This window comes from Tenrec ecaudatus, chromosome 14 (genome assembly GCF_050624435.1).
Source record: "Tenrec ecaudatus isolate mTenEca1 chromosome 14, mTenEca1.hap1, whole genome shotgun sequence".
Taxonomy (NCBI): domain Eukaryota; kingdom Metazoa; phylum Chordata; class Mammalia; order Afrosoricida; family Tenrecidae; genus Tenrec; species Tenrec ecaudatus.
The window spans coordinates 40,865,618-40,881,597 of NC_134543.1; the positions used below are offsets into that span (position 1 = coordinate 40,865,618).

General features: G+C 41.6%; 1 protein-coding gene across 4 annotated transcripts in view; it reads right to left on the reverse strand.

Annotated features, from left to right (window-relative positions):
* SYNE2 (spectrin repeat containing nuclear envelope protein 2) overlaps positions 1-15,980 on the reverse strand; it is a 284,685-nt gene that overhangs the window by 160,112 nt on the left and 108,593 nt on the right. For all 4 annotated transcript variants that reach the window (XM_075531883.1, XM_075531885.1, XM_075531884.1 and 1 more), the window contains exons 45-48: positions 5,950-6,105; positions 4,853-5,118; positions 1,655-3,749; positions 591-913 (exon numbers count right to left, since the gene is read on the reverse strand). In XM_075531883.1, coding sequence (XP_075387998.1) covers positions 591-913; positions 1,655-3,749; positions 4,853-5,118; positions 5,950-6,105 — 2,840 coding nt within the window. The remainder of the gene's footprint in view (positions 1-590; positions 914-1,654; positions 3,750-4,852; positions 5,119-5,949; positions 6,106-15,980) is intronic.

The following is a 15,980-nucleotide window of genomic DNA, read 5'->3' on the forward strand; positions in this document are numbered from 1 at the left end:
CTTGGAGGCAAGGATGGCGAGACTTCATCTCCTGGACGTTGGACATGCTGTCCGAAGGAACCAGTCCCTGGACAAGGGCATCATGTGTGGTAAAGCACAGGGGCCGCCAACAGGCGGAAGGTTCCCTACAAGATGGACTGACACAGCGGCTTCAACAGTGCGCTCAACGTAAGGACAGCTGTGAAGACGGGGCCGGACCGGAAGGCGTTTTGTTCTGTTGTGCACATGAGGCTCTATGTGTTGGAACCCGCTCCATGGCACCGAACAGCCACAGTGTGGCCCCACGTGTTTCAGCATAGAATCTGATCATATGGTTTTCAATCACTGTGATCTTTTGGAAGCAGTTCATCAGGCATGTTGTCTGATTACTCTCTAAGCCATATACGTACTTAATTTGATAAAGGCTTTGTTGCATGTTCCAAATATCATGTAGAAAATCATCAAAGACACCTGACAGCATAGTTGTCATTTTTTCTACAGATAATGGATGTTCCCCATATTTTTCAAATGCTCATGAGCACATTTTAATTATAAAGAAGCATTTATTTTTTTATCTCCTGAAAGTACCACCCATAAAATAAAGAGCTTACCTTTCCGTCTCAGCCTTTCCTACTTTGGCTACTTCCCTCACAGCAGAGTCCTTAGAAATTAGTTCCTGCAAAGTACGCTGAAGCTGTAGTTTGGCTTCCGGGCTGCAGACAGCTCCCAATTTCTCGCTGAGGTCCCGCATGTCTGCTATTGTTGATTCAAATTCCTCTTCTTTCCAACGAGGCATCTTTAGTGAGTCTTCCGGATTCCCAAGGTCTACCTCATGGAATGCAACCATGGCTTCAAGGGCAGCGACGAGCTCCACGGCCTTGGTGACTGCTTCATGATAGTGCGTCATAGTTTTGAAAGCATCATTCAAGGCATTCTAGTGAACCGAAGGACAGACACTATGACAAACCCGTCAAACCTCTGGTATTCCTGTGACCCCGGCACCTGTTCGAGGGCACTCTAGCACGCATGTTGTCTGGCAAGAGTTTAGTCCTCTCACACTTGCAAGGACACTGCACGAGTGTTTCAACATAGCTATTTTTCTACAAAGAGCAAGACTGCTTTTCAAGTTTGGTAAGAAATCTAATCTAAATTTAAAAATACATCTAATGAATGAGTCATGTCTAGTGATATATGGTCCTGCTCTGCAACCATGGTACTAAACTATGAATTCAATAAGATAACAGCCTATATTTGACAATATGTAACCATGAAACACATTTATAAAAAACTTGGAAAGAAAGCAAACCAGATCTCTTTGGCTTTTAAATCACTGGCTCTGCCACTATCTGGACGTTTGGGCCCATCACTTCCTGGCCCTAGACCTTGGTCTTCTCACTGAGATACAAAGACGGTCTCAATGGTCTCGTCCAGTGCACTTCTAATCCTACTGGGGGCAGCTTACATACAGTCTGTCCTGAAACTGAACGGACCCAAACGGGGAAAGGGACTCCACAGACTCAGTCTTCGCTAAGCACCTGTCTAAAGAACCTAGGTGCTCAGCTTCAGAATGTGATATTACGTTGCCGTGACATTTCACTCTCATTTAGGGTAAAGCATAAACGCATGAATTACAATCTGTAGCACCAACTGACTCCGCTGAAAAGCAGAAACTTACTGTGCGCCAAACAATGCTCGCGTTGAGCTCCGTGTGAAGGTCTTCCAGGTCCCGTAACCTCGTTTGCACGGGGCTAGCTTCCGAAGCGCCTCTTTGCTCATCAAGGACAGTCACAGCTTGAATGCTGAAGACTTCTGCCTGAATTTGCTCTTGCAGCACTTCCCAATGCTCCTTCTCATTCTGAATATGTTGAATTTCCAAATTTATAAGCAAAGGCTGCTGTAGCTGAGATTTGAGCTGCTTGAAAACATCCAAAGAGCTGTCTAGCTTGTCTTGAAAATCCTTCTCATTCATTTCTCGCGGTTGGGCGGCCAGCATCAAGTTTTGGAGAGCTTTCTGTAACTTACTGTCTTCTTCGACATACAGATTTATTTGTAGTGCTTCTTTCTCCTTGAATGATTCATCAAAGGCTGTATTTTCCCTTAATTTCCCTAGCAGCTCACGATACAAGTTCTTGGCTTTCTCTATTTTCTGCGTCAACACGTGGGCAGTGAGCAGGCTTTCTCCTGGAGAAGCATTGGAAGATGGATGCACTGCTTCGGCCCTTTGCTTAATTTCTGAGTCCAGAGCCCTCATGCTACTGAGCGATGCTTGATATTTACTCAGTTCGGTTCCGAGTGAGTCCAGCTGCTTCATGCTTTCCTCAAGTTCCTTTTCTTTTCTACATATTTGCGTCTGTAATTGGTCGAGGTGTGAAAAATCCCAGTTTAGTCCGATGCACTCAAGCATTTCTTTGAGTTTTAATACTTGTGAGAGACGAGAATGAGCGGCAGCGAGTCTGTCTTTAAGACTATAGACTGCCTCCTTAACATCCAGATTTATTTCTTGATTAAGCAGCAATTCATTGTGCTGAATATCGTCAACCTCCTTCTGAAGCGCGGATGTTTGTTCACGAAGTTCTCCGTAAAAATTTAACTTGTGTTCTACCTCCTCGCTTTTAGTCTGCAGGAATCTCTGGGTTCTGTTGGCTCTTGTCTTAAGAGTTTTCAACTGGTCACCCAGAAATAATCTTTCAAACAAATCTAGATCCTTACAGACGTTTGCTAGTTCCTGAAGGTAAGTTGAGATGATACCTTCCGCCTCGTGCAATTCTTCCTGAGCGATCTTCAAAGTGACGCGCTGATGTTCGAGCTCTGCTTCTGGGGGGGCTGGCTCCATCATGGGCCCAACTAATGTTTCATTTCCCCGAAGCAAAAGTTGAACCTTCTGCATTGCTGCAAAAAATGCTCTCCTTTCTTCCAGTTTAAATTCTAATTGCTGCGACCTCTGAGCAGACCCTGAAACCAAGAGTTGGTATTGGTTCTGCAAATCCTGTAGGAGGTTATTTAAACCAGCGGCCTCATGTGCCGGCAGGTGAGGAACATCACCCTTGACCTCTTCCGTCAAAGCCTCGACCACCTGCTGCTTCTCCAGAATGCCATCGTGGGTCACCTCGCACCTCCTGATCTGTGAGAGGACTTCGTCTGGAAGGAGGGGGACGGTGTGAATGCGTTCACCCAGCAGACACCTGACCCATAAAATCACCTCTTTCAGCTTGTTTCTTAGTTCGCACTTCTTGATCTGATTTCCCACCTCCAGGTGTAATGGCTCCAAGGCTTCCAGTTGCTTCTGCAAGTTATGGATTCCATTTTCCAACGTCTTCTTTTCTTTTTCTCCCCAAATCCTCTTCATTTGAAGGTCAGCCCTTGCCTTCAAAGTGGAAAATCTATGCTTGATAGCCTGGAGCTCAGTGGCCAAAGGAGCCCCCGTTTGGTCCACTTCCCGCTGCTCTGGAGAGTTCAGTCTTAGCTGGAGACATCGGTGCTGCTGCTGCAGAGAATGCTCCAGGTCCCGGATCGCACTCATAAAGAAGTTAAATTCGTCGTATTCCACTACTTGTTGAGAATACTTTTTCTGAACCAGCTGTTCCACATGGTCCCAACCATGCTCAAGTTGATGGATCTGACTTTCCAGCAACTTCTTATCCATGTCAGAGAGATAGTCAGATATATTGTCCCACTTGATTTTCAGTTTGCCTAAAGAATCTTTTTCTTTTTCTATCGATGCTAGGATTTTTTGGACTTTATCTAGATAGGTTGCAATGTCTAATGCTCCCCTAGAAAAAAAAGAAGAGATATGGAGTTTAATCTTCACTATATGGCCTGTGGCTAGATGTCATGATAAGATCCTGTTGTGGATTAATAGAAAAAAAATTAAACTGGCAAAAAGAGTACTCTGTGCTTAAAATAAAATTCAGAACCTTGTTTATCAGGGCTTCTATTAGTATGTGACCATGGAGAAAAATCACTTGCAAAATGAAGTATCTTAAAACTAGAATACCACAAGGAAGGAGTGAGGCTTGAAGGGAAAAAGAGAAATGCTCCACATACTATAAAGGACTGGAGCAAAGGCTGGCTTTGGACTAAGGGCTACGGAAACATTCAACACCCGTGTGGTCAAGTTTTCCCTGTGATTCAGGCATCGATATAGAGTAAAAATGTGTAACTGTCAGGCTCATCTTCTGAACAAAAAGTTCTATCCTCAACGATATCCCTAAGGGTAAATTCTGTAAATCTTATTTAGGCATAAATATAAAATAGCATTTTAAGAAGAAAGCATTTACACATTAAGACTGTATTTATGACCATTAATCATCATTCTCAAAGCCAAAAGGAGTGTATGTATTTATTTTTAAAAATATTACACTACCAATATTTAATCTCTATATAACTATTTAAATCCATGATATTGAGACTAAATAACTATATATACGATATGTCTTCCTTCCTCCTAGTATATAATACATTTGCCACAAAAGAACATTAAACTCCATTGTGCTGACACCATTTTGCAGGTGCAATTATGGTTTAAATTGCGGAAGGACTGAATTTTTATGAGGTGGTTTCAAAAAGTTCATGGATAGTGTTATGATCTTTTAATTCCAGTTTTCCATGAACTGCTCAAGGCCTCCTCATAGAAGATATTAACGGTATTTTTTTAAAAAGCAGGCCAAGATAGATGTGTGGGTGGGGGGGGGGGGGTAGAGGGGTGGAATGTCCATGAAACTAACAGAGCATCCTTCAATGGCTTCCGTATGTTGTACGGAATCACACCAACCGAACATCGTGACACACAGTATAAACTCTGGGCTTTTTCAAGGTAGTTGAGGCTGTGCTTGAATAAAAAGAATCCAACTAACTCTTTAATTGTGATACTTACAGTTTTACACCATCCTTTTCTGTCAAGCAAGCGTTCAAGGAAGATTCGATTGCAGCAAGTTCTCCCTGAAAGGCTTTAAGGAGACAATACTGGCTTTCTTTGTATTCCTTCAAAGCAATGAGTGCCTGAAGCAGAGTGTCCAAGCCATGAGCGGAATATCTGGTCTTGGGGGCAGTCAAGGCACGTGTTTCCGGCTGGTTGAGGTGTTCAGTTTGTCCCAGTGACTCAATGGCTGCTTGTTTTGCTTCCAACTTGATATATAATTTCTAAAAACAAGTCAAGTAGACAGTGAATATGAATTCACTCATCCACTCACACATTCACTCATTTTCTTTCTGATAACACATTTTATCCCAAGATGTCTTCAATATTTTGAATTTGCAGACTGTAAAATTCAAGGTCCCGACCTTTAATGGTTTTTCCCACTGGAATCACTCTAAAATCTAGGCTAAAACTCATGACTGACACAACCATTACTAGCAATGGGCGCATCCTACTGTGTCCAAGCGTTTTGCAATGGCTACGGAAAACGTATCATATCTTGATTATTTACAGAAATTACCATCTTTTCTGTTTTAGATGCAGGTTTATCATTACATACATTCAGTTAAAATTGTAGGGGTTGTGTTTAGCTACATTTTTAAAAACACGGCCATGGATTAGATTTTTAAGCTAGTTTACATAGTTATAATACATAAATGTGCAAAATCAGCTGCAAAAACAAAGACGAAAGATCCCATAATGTTGACAATTAGGAAAAAATAAAAAGAATTTATCAGAATCAAAAGACTACATATGCCTAAGAATAGGAATGATGATAAGTCAGAATCACCGAATTTTGTAATTGAATGAGTTTCTAGGAACTTTGTAGAAGAAAAAGAAGACTAATGTTCATTATGCTCTCCCACATCTTAAATGGAAAGATTTGTACAACTTGCTGATTAGGACATAATTATATAGTTACCAAATTGATCATCAGGCAAAGGTTAAATAAGACTTTTCACTCTGTGTAAGCAAGTTTTAGGTAATTAAAATATATTGTATTGCACTGGATAAATGATGCAATTAAGTTGTCAGTGTTTTTCTTGTTTCCATACCTCTATCTCTTGTAATTGTTCATTTCTTAACATAATATCTAATTCTAAAGGTTGATTTTGCAGCTCATTGACTTTCTGTTCATCTTCGGTGTTTTTCATGCTTTCTTGAACATGGAGAGAGAGTTGTTTTGACAAAACTATTTCCACATCTGAATTCTGGAAACATAAAAAGATAATTACAGATTAGTTTGTCTTACAAATAAATAATTCTTATTTTCCTTGATGAAAATATGTCAGTTTCTTCTATTTACTTACATTCAAGACTTTTAAAAAAGTGTATATGGCTATTACCCAAACCAATGTTTAATGCTTTTATTGGCATCCCCAAAGAGAGAATGTTTTATTTTTATTTAAGTGAGATAGTACAGGAACTAGCATAGCTCAGCTGTATAAAAATCTCAGGGTGAACCAGATATATATATACACACACATACCAGGGTCATATGAATAGATCTTGTGTTTCCACTTAATTCTAGTCCCAGGCTTAGGACAATTGGTTTAAAAAAAGTCATTTTATTGAGGGCTCTTACAGCTCGTAGCACAATCCATCCATCCATCCATCCATCCATCCATCCATCCATCCATCCATCCATCCATCCATCCATCCATCGTGTCAAGCACATCTGTACATATGTTGCCATCATCATTTTCAAAACATTTTCTTTCTACTTGCACCCTTGGCATCAGCTCCTCATTTTTCCCCCCTTGCCTCCCCCGCCTTTCCTCCCTCATGAACCCTTGAAAATTTAAATTTTTTTTCATGTCTTACACTGACCACTGACTCCCTTCACCCACATTTCTGTTGTTTATCCCCCTGGCGTGGGGTGGGTAGTGAGTGGATCATTGTGATTTGTTCTCCCTTTCTTTCCCCGCCCCCTCCCCCAGACAACTGGTTCTTACGACATGGCCCTGCTTGATAATGGCTCTCATGAAGAAATCACTCACGATATGGGTGCTAGAAGAAAAGCATGGTGAAAAACTTAAACAGTGCCTGGCTACCAGAAAGAACAGTTGTCTGGGGTCTTAAAGGTGTGTCTTCAAACAAGTAGCCATCTAAGTGAGGCATCAACTAAGTTCACATGGAAGAAGGACACAAGCATGTGTGATCCAAGGATTGTAAATAATATCATCCAGATCTAAAAGAGGAAATGGTATCAGAACTTAAATTGTGAATACCTAGTTTGCAGAAGGCTGTGGATGACGACGGAAGCCACAAATACATGTGCAAGGTTCATACGTAGCTTAAACTTCTGGTGAATACACTTGTTATCAGACAGCGAGTATTGTACAGATGCTTACAGTAGATACAGTTGGGTTAAAAATGCAGCATCTTATCCCCTTGCAGAGGGGTATAGGGGAGGAGACGAGCCAGTCAAGGTGCAATATAGCAACAATGAAAAATACAACTTTCTTCTAGTTCCTAAATGCTTCCTACCCTCCCCCACTATCATGATCTGAATTCTACCTTGCAAGTCTGGCTAGACCAGAGGATGTACACTTGTACAGACAGGAACTGGAAACACAGGGAATCCAGGGCAGATGATCCCTTCAGGACCAGTGGTGTGAGTGGCAATACTTAGAGGGCAGAGGGAGGGTGGGTTGGAAAGGGGGAACCGATTACAAGGATCTACATGTGACCTCCTCCCTAGGGGACAGACAACAGAAAAGGGGGTGAAGGGAGACATCAGACAGGACAAGATATGACATAATAATAATTTATAAATTATCAAGGGTTCATGAGGGAGGGGGAAGTGGGGAGGGAGGGGAAAAATGAGGACCTGATGCCAAGGGCTTAAGTGGAGAGCAAATGTTTTGAGAATGATGAGGGCAATGGATGTACAGATGTGCTTTACACAATTGATGTATGTATGGATTGTGATAATGATTTAAAAAAAAGAAACCAATGACAAGAAAAAATGCAGCATTGGAGAGTGGATTATGGCAGATGTGTCTACGTTAAAAATTAACACCTTATCATTTGATCTCCTTTTTGATCTATTTAAAAGTTGATCTAGCTTTCAATAATTTCTGCCTTCTTTTGTGTTGAGGTTTTTCTTTATTTTACTGTGTTACTGTTGTTAGTTTTTTTGTTTCTTTGTTTTTGTGTGTTTTTCAATATGTGAAATCCAGGATGGGTAACGTCATAGAGACAATAACTGGATTAATGGTTTCTCGGGGGTGTGGCAGAGGAGGTTGGGGTCAGTGGGGTGCTAATTAACAAAGAGTATAAGGAAGAAGGAAATGCTTTAAAATGACTGTGGTCGTGATAGCACAAATCTTGATATGACTGAACTGTTGAATTGTTATGATGTATAGATTAGGTCCCAAAAAAAACGGGTTTAAAAAAACCCCAAAAACCCAACCACTGCCATCAAGTCCTTTCAGAACCATAGCAACCCTGGCAAATCTCTACAGGAGCAGGCAATGTCTTGCAGAGCTGCTAGTGAGTTTGAACCGGTGACTTTGTAGTTAGCAGTCCCAGGCTCCTCCAATAGCTCCACCAGGACTCCTTGCTCAATTACATGAAGGTATAATTTATTGCTTCCCAGGAAGAAAACATAGGAACATAAGAAGCAAAAGCTCTGAAGTTTCTACTTAGTATTGATCTTCTCCATGACGCAGAGGACAGGACAAGTAATAGGCATTCAATGGTACCTATGGATAATTAACAATAGAACACCAAAGTTTCATGATTTCAAGTAAAATTGTGCTTTAAGACACAGCAGTTGTGCAGAGCAACCTGCTCTTCCCTAAGAGCTATAGGCACTTGAAGTCTTCCATAACATGCGCAGAGATGGGACACCTGCATTCATTTATTCATTCTTTCAACAAATATCTGTTGAGCATTTATATGTCAGTAATTTTTAAAGATTTCTATGTTTTTGCTCAAGTGGTAATTTCCCTTTTTGTTAATTTGTCAATCAAAAACGACTTATGTCATCTTCTTCGTATCAGTAAATCTTTTCAGGACTTCAAGTCTGTGAATAAAGTTTGCCACACTGCCAAACAAGCGAGAAATTGTTGTCTTACAAACACTGCCCAGATAGTACTGTACGATATTAACCATGGAGGGGCTTTCTGTATGGTCTTAGAAACCTTTCTGTAAATCTAAAATGACTCTAACATTAAAGTGCATCTAAATAAGAACAAATACTGCCTGGAGCTTTTCTGATTCTACCTGGTAGGAAGACTCAGCTGTCCCACTTTCTTGCTTTTGAAGTGTTGGCACCCAGAAGCAGCCACTTCTTCAAAAATGTTGCACATGATTAAAATGATCAGATTTTATAATTTCCCCAGTCTAATACCTGTATTCATGTAACAAGACCAACTCTAAAAAAACAAACAAAAAAAACCAACAACCCAAAATTCAATTCTGACTCATAGCGACCCTATAGGGCAGGGCAGAACTTGCCCCTGTGGGGTTTTCAAGACTGTAACTCTTTGTAAGAGTAAAAAGTCACACCTTTCCCCCAGGAGTGGCTGGTGGTTTTGAACTGGTGACCTTGCAGCTAGCAGCCCACCGAGTCACCCCTATGCCACGCAGACAATGGCTAATATCTCTGACGGGGGCAGCGTCTCTGAGGGAAGGGCGAGGAAGGAGGGCAGAGGAAAGGAGAGCTGGTGCCCTATCGCTGGCCAATTACCTGAGGTAAAGCAACTGCCTCCCGTCCACGGGTGGCCACTGAGGACACAGGGGCCTCCCCCAGATCCACTCAGGACCCTACTACTTCGAATCACCCACTCAGTGGATCCGGAGCCCCTGATTTGTCTTACCCACAAAAACACTAGCAACGTTTACAGTGCTGCCCGTAAGCCTCAGAGAGTGCTCTTAAACACCGACGCGCCTCCACAACGTGGCTTGTTGACCAACTCCAAAAGCCATGGCTCTCCTCTGGCAGAAAATCCAGTAGAATTCCTCAAACGAACATTTCGCATTTAAAAGTAACATTCCTTTGCTCATGCCGACGAAGTTGGAACACCGAGACGCACGCATTTGATTGGTTCCCGCAAAGACTCTACTAGTTCCTCTAAGCCTCTCTGACAGTTGATGCTAAAAACTTCCATTTCTGCCCATCTAAGGGATGTGAAATCTGTACCACCATTGTCTTGGCAGTAAGGTTGAGTTTCTTTCTGTCTTGTCGGCCCTTGGGCATCTCTCTTGCGGGTTAACTGTCGTGCACGGGCTGCCCGTTCTGTAACTGGGTGGTTTGTGGCTTCGGGTCTTCTTTCCGTGTTCTGTACACTAATCTGCTCACAGCGACCTGCTCTGCCAGCATCTCCCAGTTGACATCTGTACATTTTGGAGACGGTATCTCTTTGGTGGGGCAAAGGTTTGATTCGATCGGTACTTTTGCTTGGCCTTTTTCTTTACGTGCCTGGTTCAGAAGGCTTTCTGCACCAGGAGATTGTAGAATATACTTTTATATCTTCTTTCTAAAAATTCCTCTTCACATTTGGCTTTTTCTATCGTTTCTGTGCGTAGTTTTGGATTGGTTATTCGAGGCTGCGCCTGCAAACCTAAGTATCGGCACTGTGCTTAAATGCTGCATTTCAGAGCGGAGCTGGAAAGGCATCTGCCCTCGGCTCTCCGAAGATGCCGCCTTTTGGTTCTTGGTTGTAAGAAATCTGATCTCCACACAACTATTCTTAGTTCTGTTTGGGGTTATTTTTTCTCTCTCTGCTTGTCTTTGATATTCTTCCTTTTGGCTTTGGTATTTTGTGCCTTAGCCCTACATTTATTTTTATTTATCCTGTTCACTGGTCTGAGAAATTCCCACATTCTCAAAATTCCCTCGATTACCTCTATCCTTCCCGAACTGCTATCAAAAGTGTGTTAGCCAATCTCACAGTACAGACCCTCTCACTCATCTCCCTGCCACGGAGTCAATTTGGACTCACAGAGACCTTACAGCACAGGGTAGACCTGGCCCTGTGGATTTTCAAGACTGTAACCCTTTATGGGTGTAGAAAGTCTCATCTTTCTTCAGCGAAGCTGCTGGTGCTTTGAACTGGTGCTTGACCTTGGGGTTAGCAGCACAAGGTGTTAACCACTACGTCACCAGGGGGTTCCAGTCTAGACCTAAGGTTTCTTAAAATTACATTTCTATCTCTTTGTAGCTCAGTGTTTCACTCTGAGTAATTTTCTCAGTTGTACTTTGTAGTTGATAAATTCTCTTTTCCAGTGTCAAATTGGCTGCTAAAAATGATCATGGATATTTTACTTTAAATGGCTGTTTGCTTTTAAATTTGTTTTTCAAAATGCCACGTGGTTCTTTCCCCCAATCTTCCCTTTTTCTCAAAGCAAATATTTTCCTCAATTTTAATTTCTTCCTTTATTTTATTAATTGCTTCCAATGTGTTATTGTAGGATTTCTTTCAGACAATTGCATTATCTCAGCTTTTTAATTTTTCTTAAATCTCTCATTCTTATCACTGGGGTAAGGACTCTTACGGTGAAATGCTCATTTATGATTTTTATTATTTCTATGGCATTTTTAGCTTTAAAAATTATTTGCTGGTCATAAATGAAAAGCACAATGTCTAAAAAGTGTAATTAAGTATACATTTTGAGCCTCTGAACATAAACAGAATTTCATTGCTGCTAATACAATTTGAAAATGAAAGATTTATTCTCTTAAAAGTCTGGTTGGGTTACATCACTAAATCGGTGTTTTGGTTTTTTTAAAATTTAGTGTTACTTTTTTTTTAACCACTTATCTTTCCTTAGGTTTGTTGTTGCTGTTGTTTGGCAAAGAATACGAGGTGGGAAGAAGACTATCCTTAGCGTGTATAGGAGAGGAGTAGGACTTATTACACGTAAAGATTTTTAATTGGCAATATAAGCAGCTTTGAACAGAGCTGGACCTTTTCTGTGGCTTCCCGAACATATCACAGACAGAGAAGCAAGTCAATAAGCGCCTCCCTCTCCCCTTGCCCATTCAGGGCGATGGCTATGGTAACTGTGTAACGGGAAGACGCCTATAGCTATCGTTTGTCCCTGCCAACAAGACAGCGTGTAAGCCAAGCACTAATACAGTTCCTTCTTTTTAAACGCTGTCCAATGTGCAGCGGTGCAAAAGAAATGTGAGCCTAGGCAGAATTTATCATTAAAGACAAAACTGAAAATCCAGATCATCATCGCCCCAGAGCAAAATGTCTTAAAACGTTAACGTGACCTATATGGCCACTGGCGGCTCAACCACCATGCCTGCCTCGCAGGCTTCATCTCTACCACGCTCATCTCCCCTCCATTGTCTGCACTATGGTCAACGGGGCCCGGGTTCAGGAAATACCACTCCCCACAGAAGGAAACTCGATTTCCTGTCAAGAGTGCTCCCCACACTCAGCCCCGAGTGTGTCCCTGCAGTTTGATCAGATTCCTTTGTTGAAGGTTGTCACAAAACCGTGGTCCTTCTTTTCGTTGCTGTCACTAGAGTCTCATTCTGTGATCGGTGATCACTGCCTAACCTTCCCTCTAAATGGAGGAAAGCCCAATGAGAACAGAGACCACGCCTGTCTCCGCCTCGCACACAGGGTACGTTCAATGCCTTTTTCTTGGTTGCATCGTGAATTCACATTAGAGGTAAAACAAATTCAGATCCAGGAATAAATAAGAGATTATTATTTAATCTTCTATTGTCAAGTTACATGATTTCTGAATTCTGAAGTGGACAGGAAAGAGCCAGAGACCCAGCCATCTAGTGGTGGTTGACCAGCCATCTAGTGGTGGTTGACCAGCCATCTAGTGGTGGTTGACCAGCCATCTGCTAGAAATGATTGGCCTGGATCTTAAAGGAAGTAGAAGAGCTTGGAAATGAGCACTGAAATTATAGGACAGAACCATAACAAGAATTCAAAATGCATCCAGTGAGGTAAGATAGTACATTAACACACTAAAAGTTCTGAAAAATCACACGGAGAAACCTATTTCACTGCCTTGAAGCCCTAACTTACGGGAATCTCAATTAACAGCCCAACACAGATGGTAAAACTATGCGGTAAAGCACAGAGCATCAGATTGGGCATAAGAAGGCCAGGTCTAGTGCTTGCTCTCCTCCAACGTGAACTTGGCCAATTAGCTTCTCTACGCTTCAATTTCCGCTCCAGAAACACAAAGATTAGGCTAGACAACTGCTAAGATTCCTTTTAGTCTAAGATGTCAGAACTTTGGAGAATGTTTTCAAATGCATGTTGCTCATTGATAGCAACATCGTGGATGCCGTGTGAGCCGCTTAATCTGGAAAAGAATCAAGCTTGCATGATGAGAAATGCTAACACTAGAAAGTAAGATGACTGCTGACCAGAAAGTGCAAAGTCCTATGTTTCTAAGATACACTGGATACATGTCCCTCGGTAACAGATATTTATGACGGGTTAGCAGCACCATAAACAACAGCAGAAAGTGTCATAATTTAACCCAAAGCTAAACTCTTCCTGTTTGTCCCAGCACTTACTCCGGGGTGCTCAGCCATAGCTGGAAGCCCTGTACATGTCACTTGGATGTGTGATCCGCTACCTTCCAGGGCTGATCTATGGATGCTTTATTAAATATCAAAATTATTAATGCTCAGAAAATCCTCAAAAGAACAATGGGTGATTCATACACACTGACTTAGCAATTATACCCAACGACAAGGAAATGAAAGAAGTTAATTACAGCCAACAGCTTTTAAAAGGCAATTGTGTCATGCAGGTTGACATTTGGGAAGGATGGGGCAAGAAAGATCATTCAATACTAGTTTAACTTCTCATGCTGCTTTATGATTCTTTGAGAAAGTGATAAATTAGGAATGTATTATCTCCCCTGTTTTTCCTTTCATCCTTTCAGCTATTAACAACCAGAAAGAATATTAAGGGATTAGGCAATCTTCACTTTTGGCCATTGTCTCATTTATGACTTGATTTAACCTGTGGAGGGAGGGGGACACGGTAAGCACTTCTGTCTACTGATACTTAAAAATGCATCGAAGTTCACACATATATAAATATCCAGTTGGTCTGGGTCACAAGCATCCGTACCATTCGGGTTGTATTTGTCCTTCTTTTATCTCTAAGTCTGCTTAATGTTTCTGATAAAGAACGAGTAAAATGTCCTTTAAATTTCATCTCAAGTGAAATTCTTGACAATAATTCAAATAGATACGAGCAACCCTGGCCGCTTCTGAAAAGAGCAATCGCACTTTTTACAAAGCGTATGATGAAATTTAAAACAAATTTTTAAGTTGAAGAGAGAGCAAAAAAAAAAAAAGTTGCTAACAGTTCTTCTGGCGGTGATTTTAAATCACTTAATACACTCCAAACGGGCCTGGGAAGTGAGCATTAACCGGGTATTGCATCAGTGTTCGACCTGAAGCTGTGACAACCGTAGCCTTGTTTTCTAGCAGAATAAAAACAAATCTTGGTAAATGTTTGCTCCTGAGTTAAGTACTTATTTTCCGTGGCACAATGCTCTAATGAGATTCAGAGCCAGCGGACTGCGCTGCTGTATGCCCTGTGCCGGGACAGCGAGGCTCCTCTGCGAAGCACTTGCATTTCTTGCGTTTCTTGCATTACCGTTGTCTGGTGGCCCTGCTGGGTGCGTGTTGTGCTGCTCAGCAAAGGGTTGGTAGCTCAAGCCCACTGGAAAGATGAGACTTTTTGCTCCCACCGAGCTATTTGGCCTTAGAAACACCAGGGAGCAATTCTACTCTACCCTCTCTTCAGTTGCGATGAGTCAGAACCACGTGGATAGCAATGGGTTTGGTTATTTGGTTTACTCAAGGCCTAAAAGCAGCCCTGGTGGTTTATGTAACAGTGAAGAAGTGCTCAGCTGTTAACCGGAAAGTCAGAGGTTTGAAACCTACACCCATCTCATGGGATAAAGGCGTGTTTGCTTCCATAAAGGTTAGAGGCCTGGAAAAACCAATGGGATGATTCTACTCTTTCCTATGAGTCAGAATTGATTCTAGGCAACATTTTTTTAAACTGAGTGATAGAGTTTTCCATACACGGTATGGCATTTTGGGAATTTCCAGTCAACATGGATCCGTGAAGCCCATATAACAATTTCAGGCAACGCCCTTTAGCCACCAGGTCCTCAAATAAGACCCGGTCCCTCCTCCACTCTTTGAGTTTTCTCATAGAAAGGGCTCAGAGAGTCTTCCTCTTACTTATCAATTTCTCTTTAAATATCGGTCACATTTCAGCCACTTTCTTTTCACACGGACTACTTTAAAAGTCTCACTCCAGGAGCCCGGAATCCTTACAAGCAATAGTTGCTCAACCACCGCTAACTAACACTGCTAAGGGATGGATGAGAAGTATTTTCTCCGGGTCAGAAAGATGCTCACTTGACATTTACATTTCAGCTACCCATTTCTAGAAAATTCTATCTGGGTCCTTTCAACCCCCTCATGCTTTACTGTTCCACTGAGACAATGGAAGTTGATGTGGCATTGATTCCTGTGGACTATTTAGTCCATAAAAACCCAAAAAGAAACTCACACCTGAATGATCTAACCCTTACTTTTGTCCTCTGGGACCCTCGATTGTGAGTTGCCTGCCAGGGAAACCTTTCAACGGTCTCTCTTTCCGCCTTTTCTATTTCACATTCTAAGCTATGCGAAAGCACTTCAACCCATCTGGTTGTGCAGAATGAAAACAAACAAACACACAAAGGAATGAACAACATTCTTCTGTATCTCCACCGAGAAAATGAGGACCCTGAATGCTAATGGATGTTCTCACATTAGACGAACTGATAACAGTAAACATATACTTGCAGTACAGGGTTAACATAAGAAAAAATATAAGCCTATCCTTTCAAATAGTCTCTTATTTCATTACAGAGTAAGGCAAAAAAAAAAAAGAAGAAGAAGAAAAATTGGGCTCTTGAATTTTTTTTTGTCTAAGAAAAGCGGTAAAGAACATTTTCTTTTCTAATTTGCCTTTGTGCTCTTGACCCAAGAGGCTGCATCTGATTACAGATGCGAGAGAATAATAAGCCTAAATTGATGACGGGCATTTCAGCAGACGGAACAGTAATATTCCTC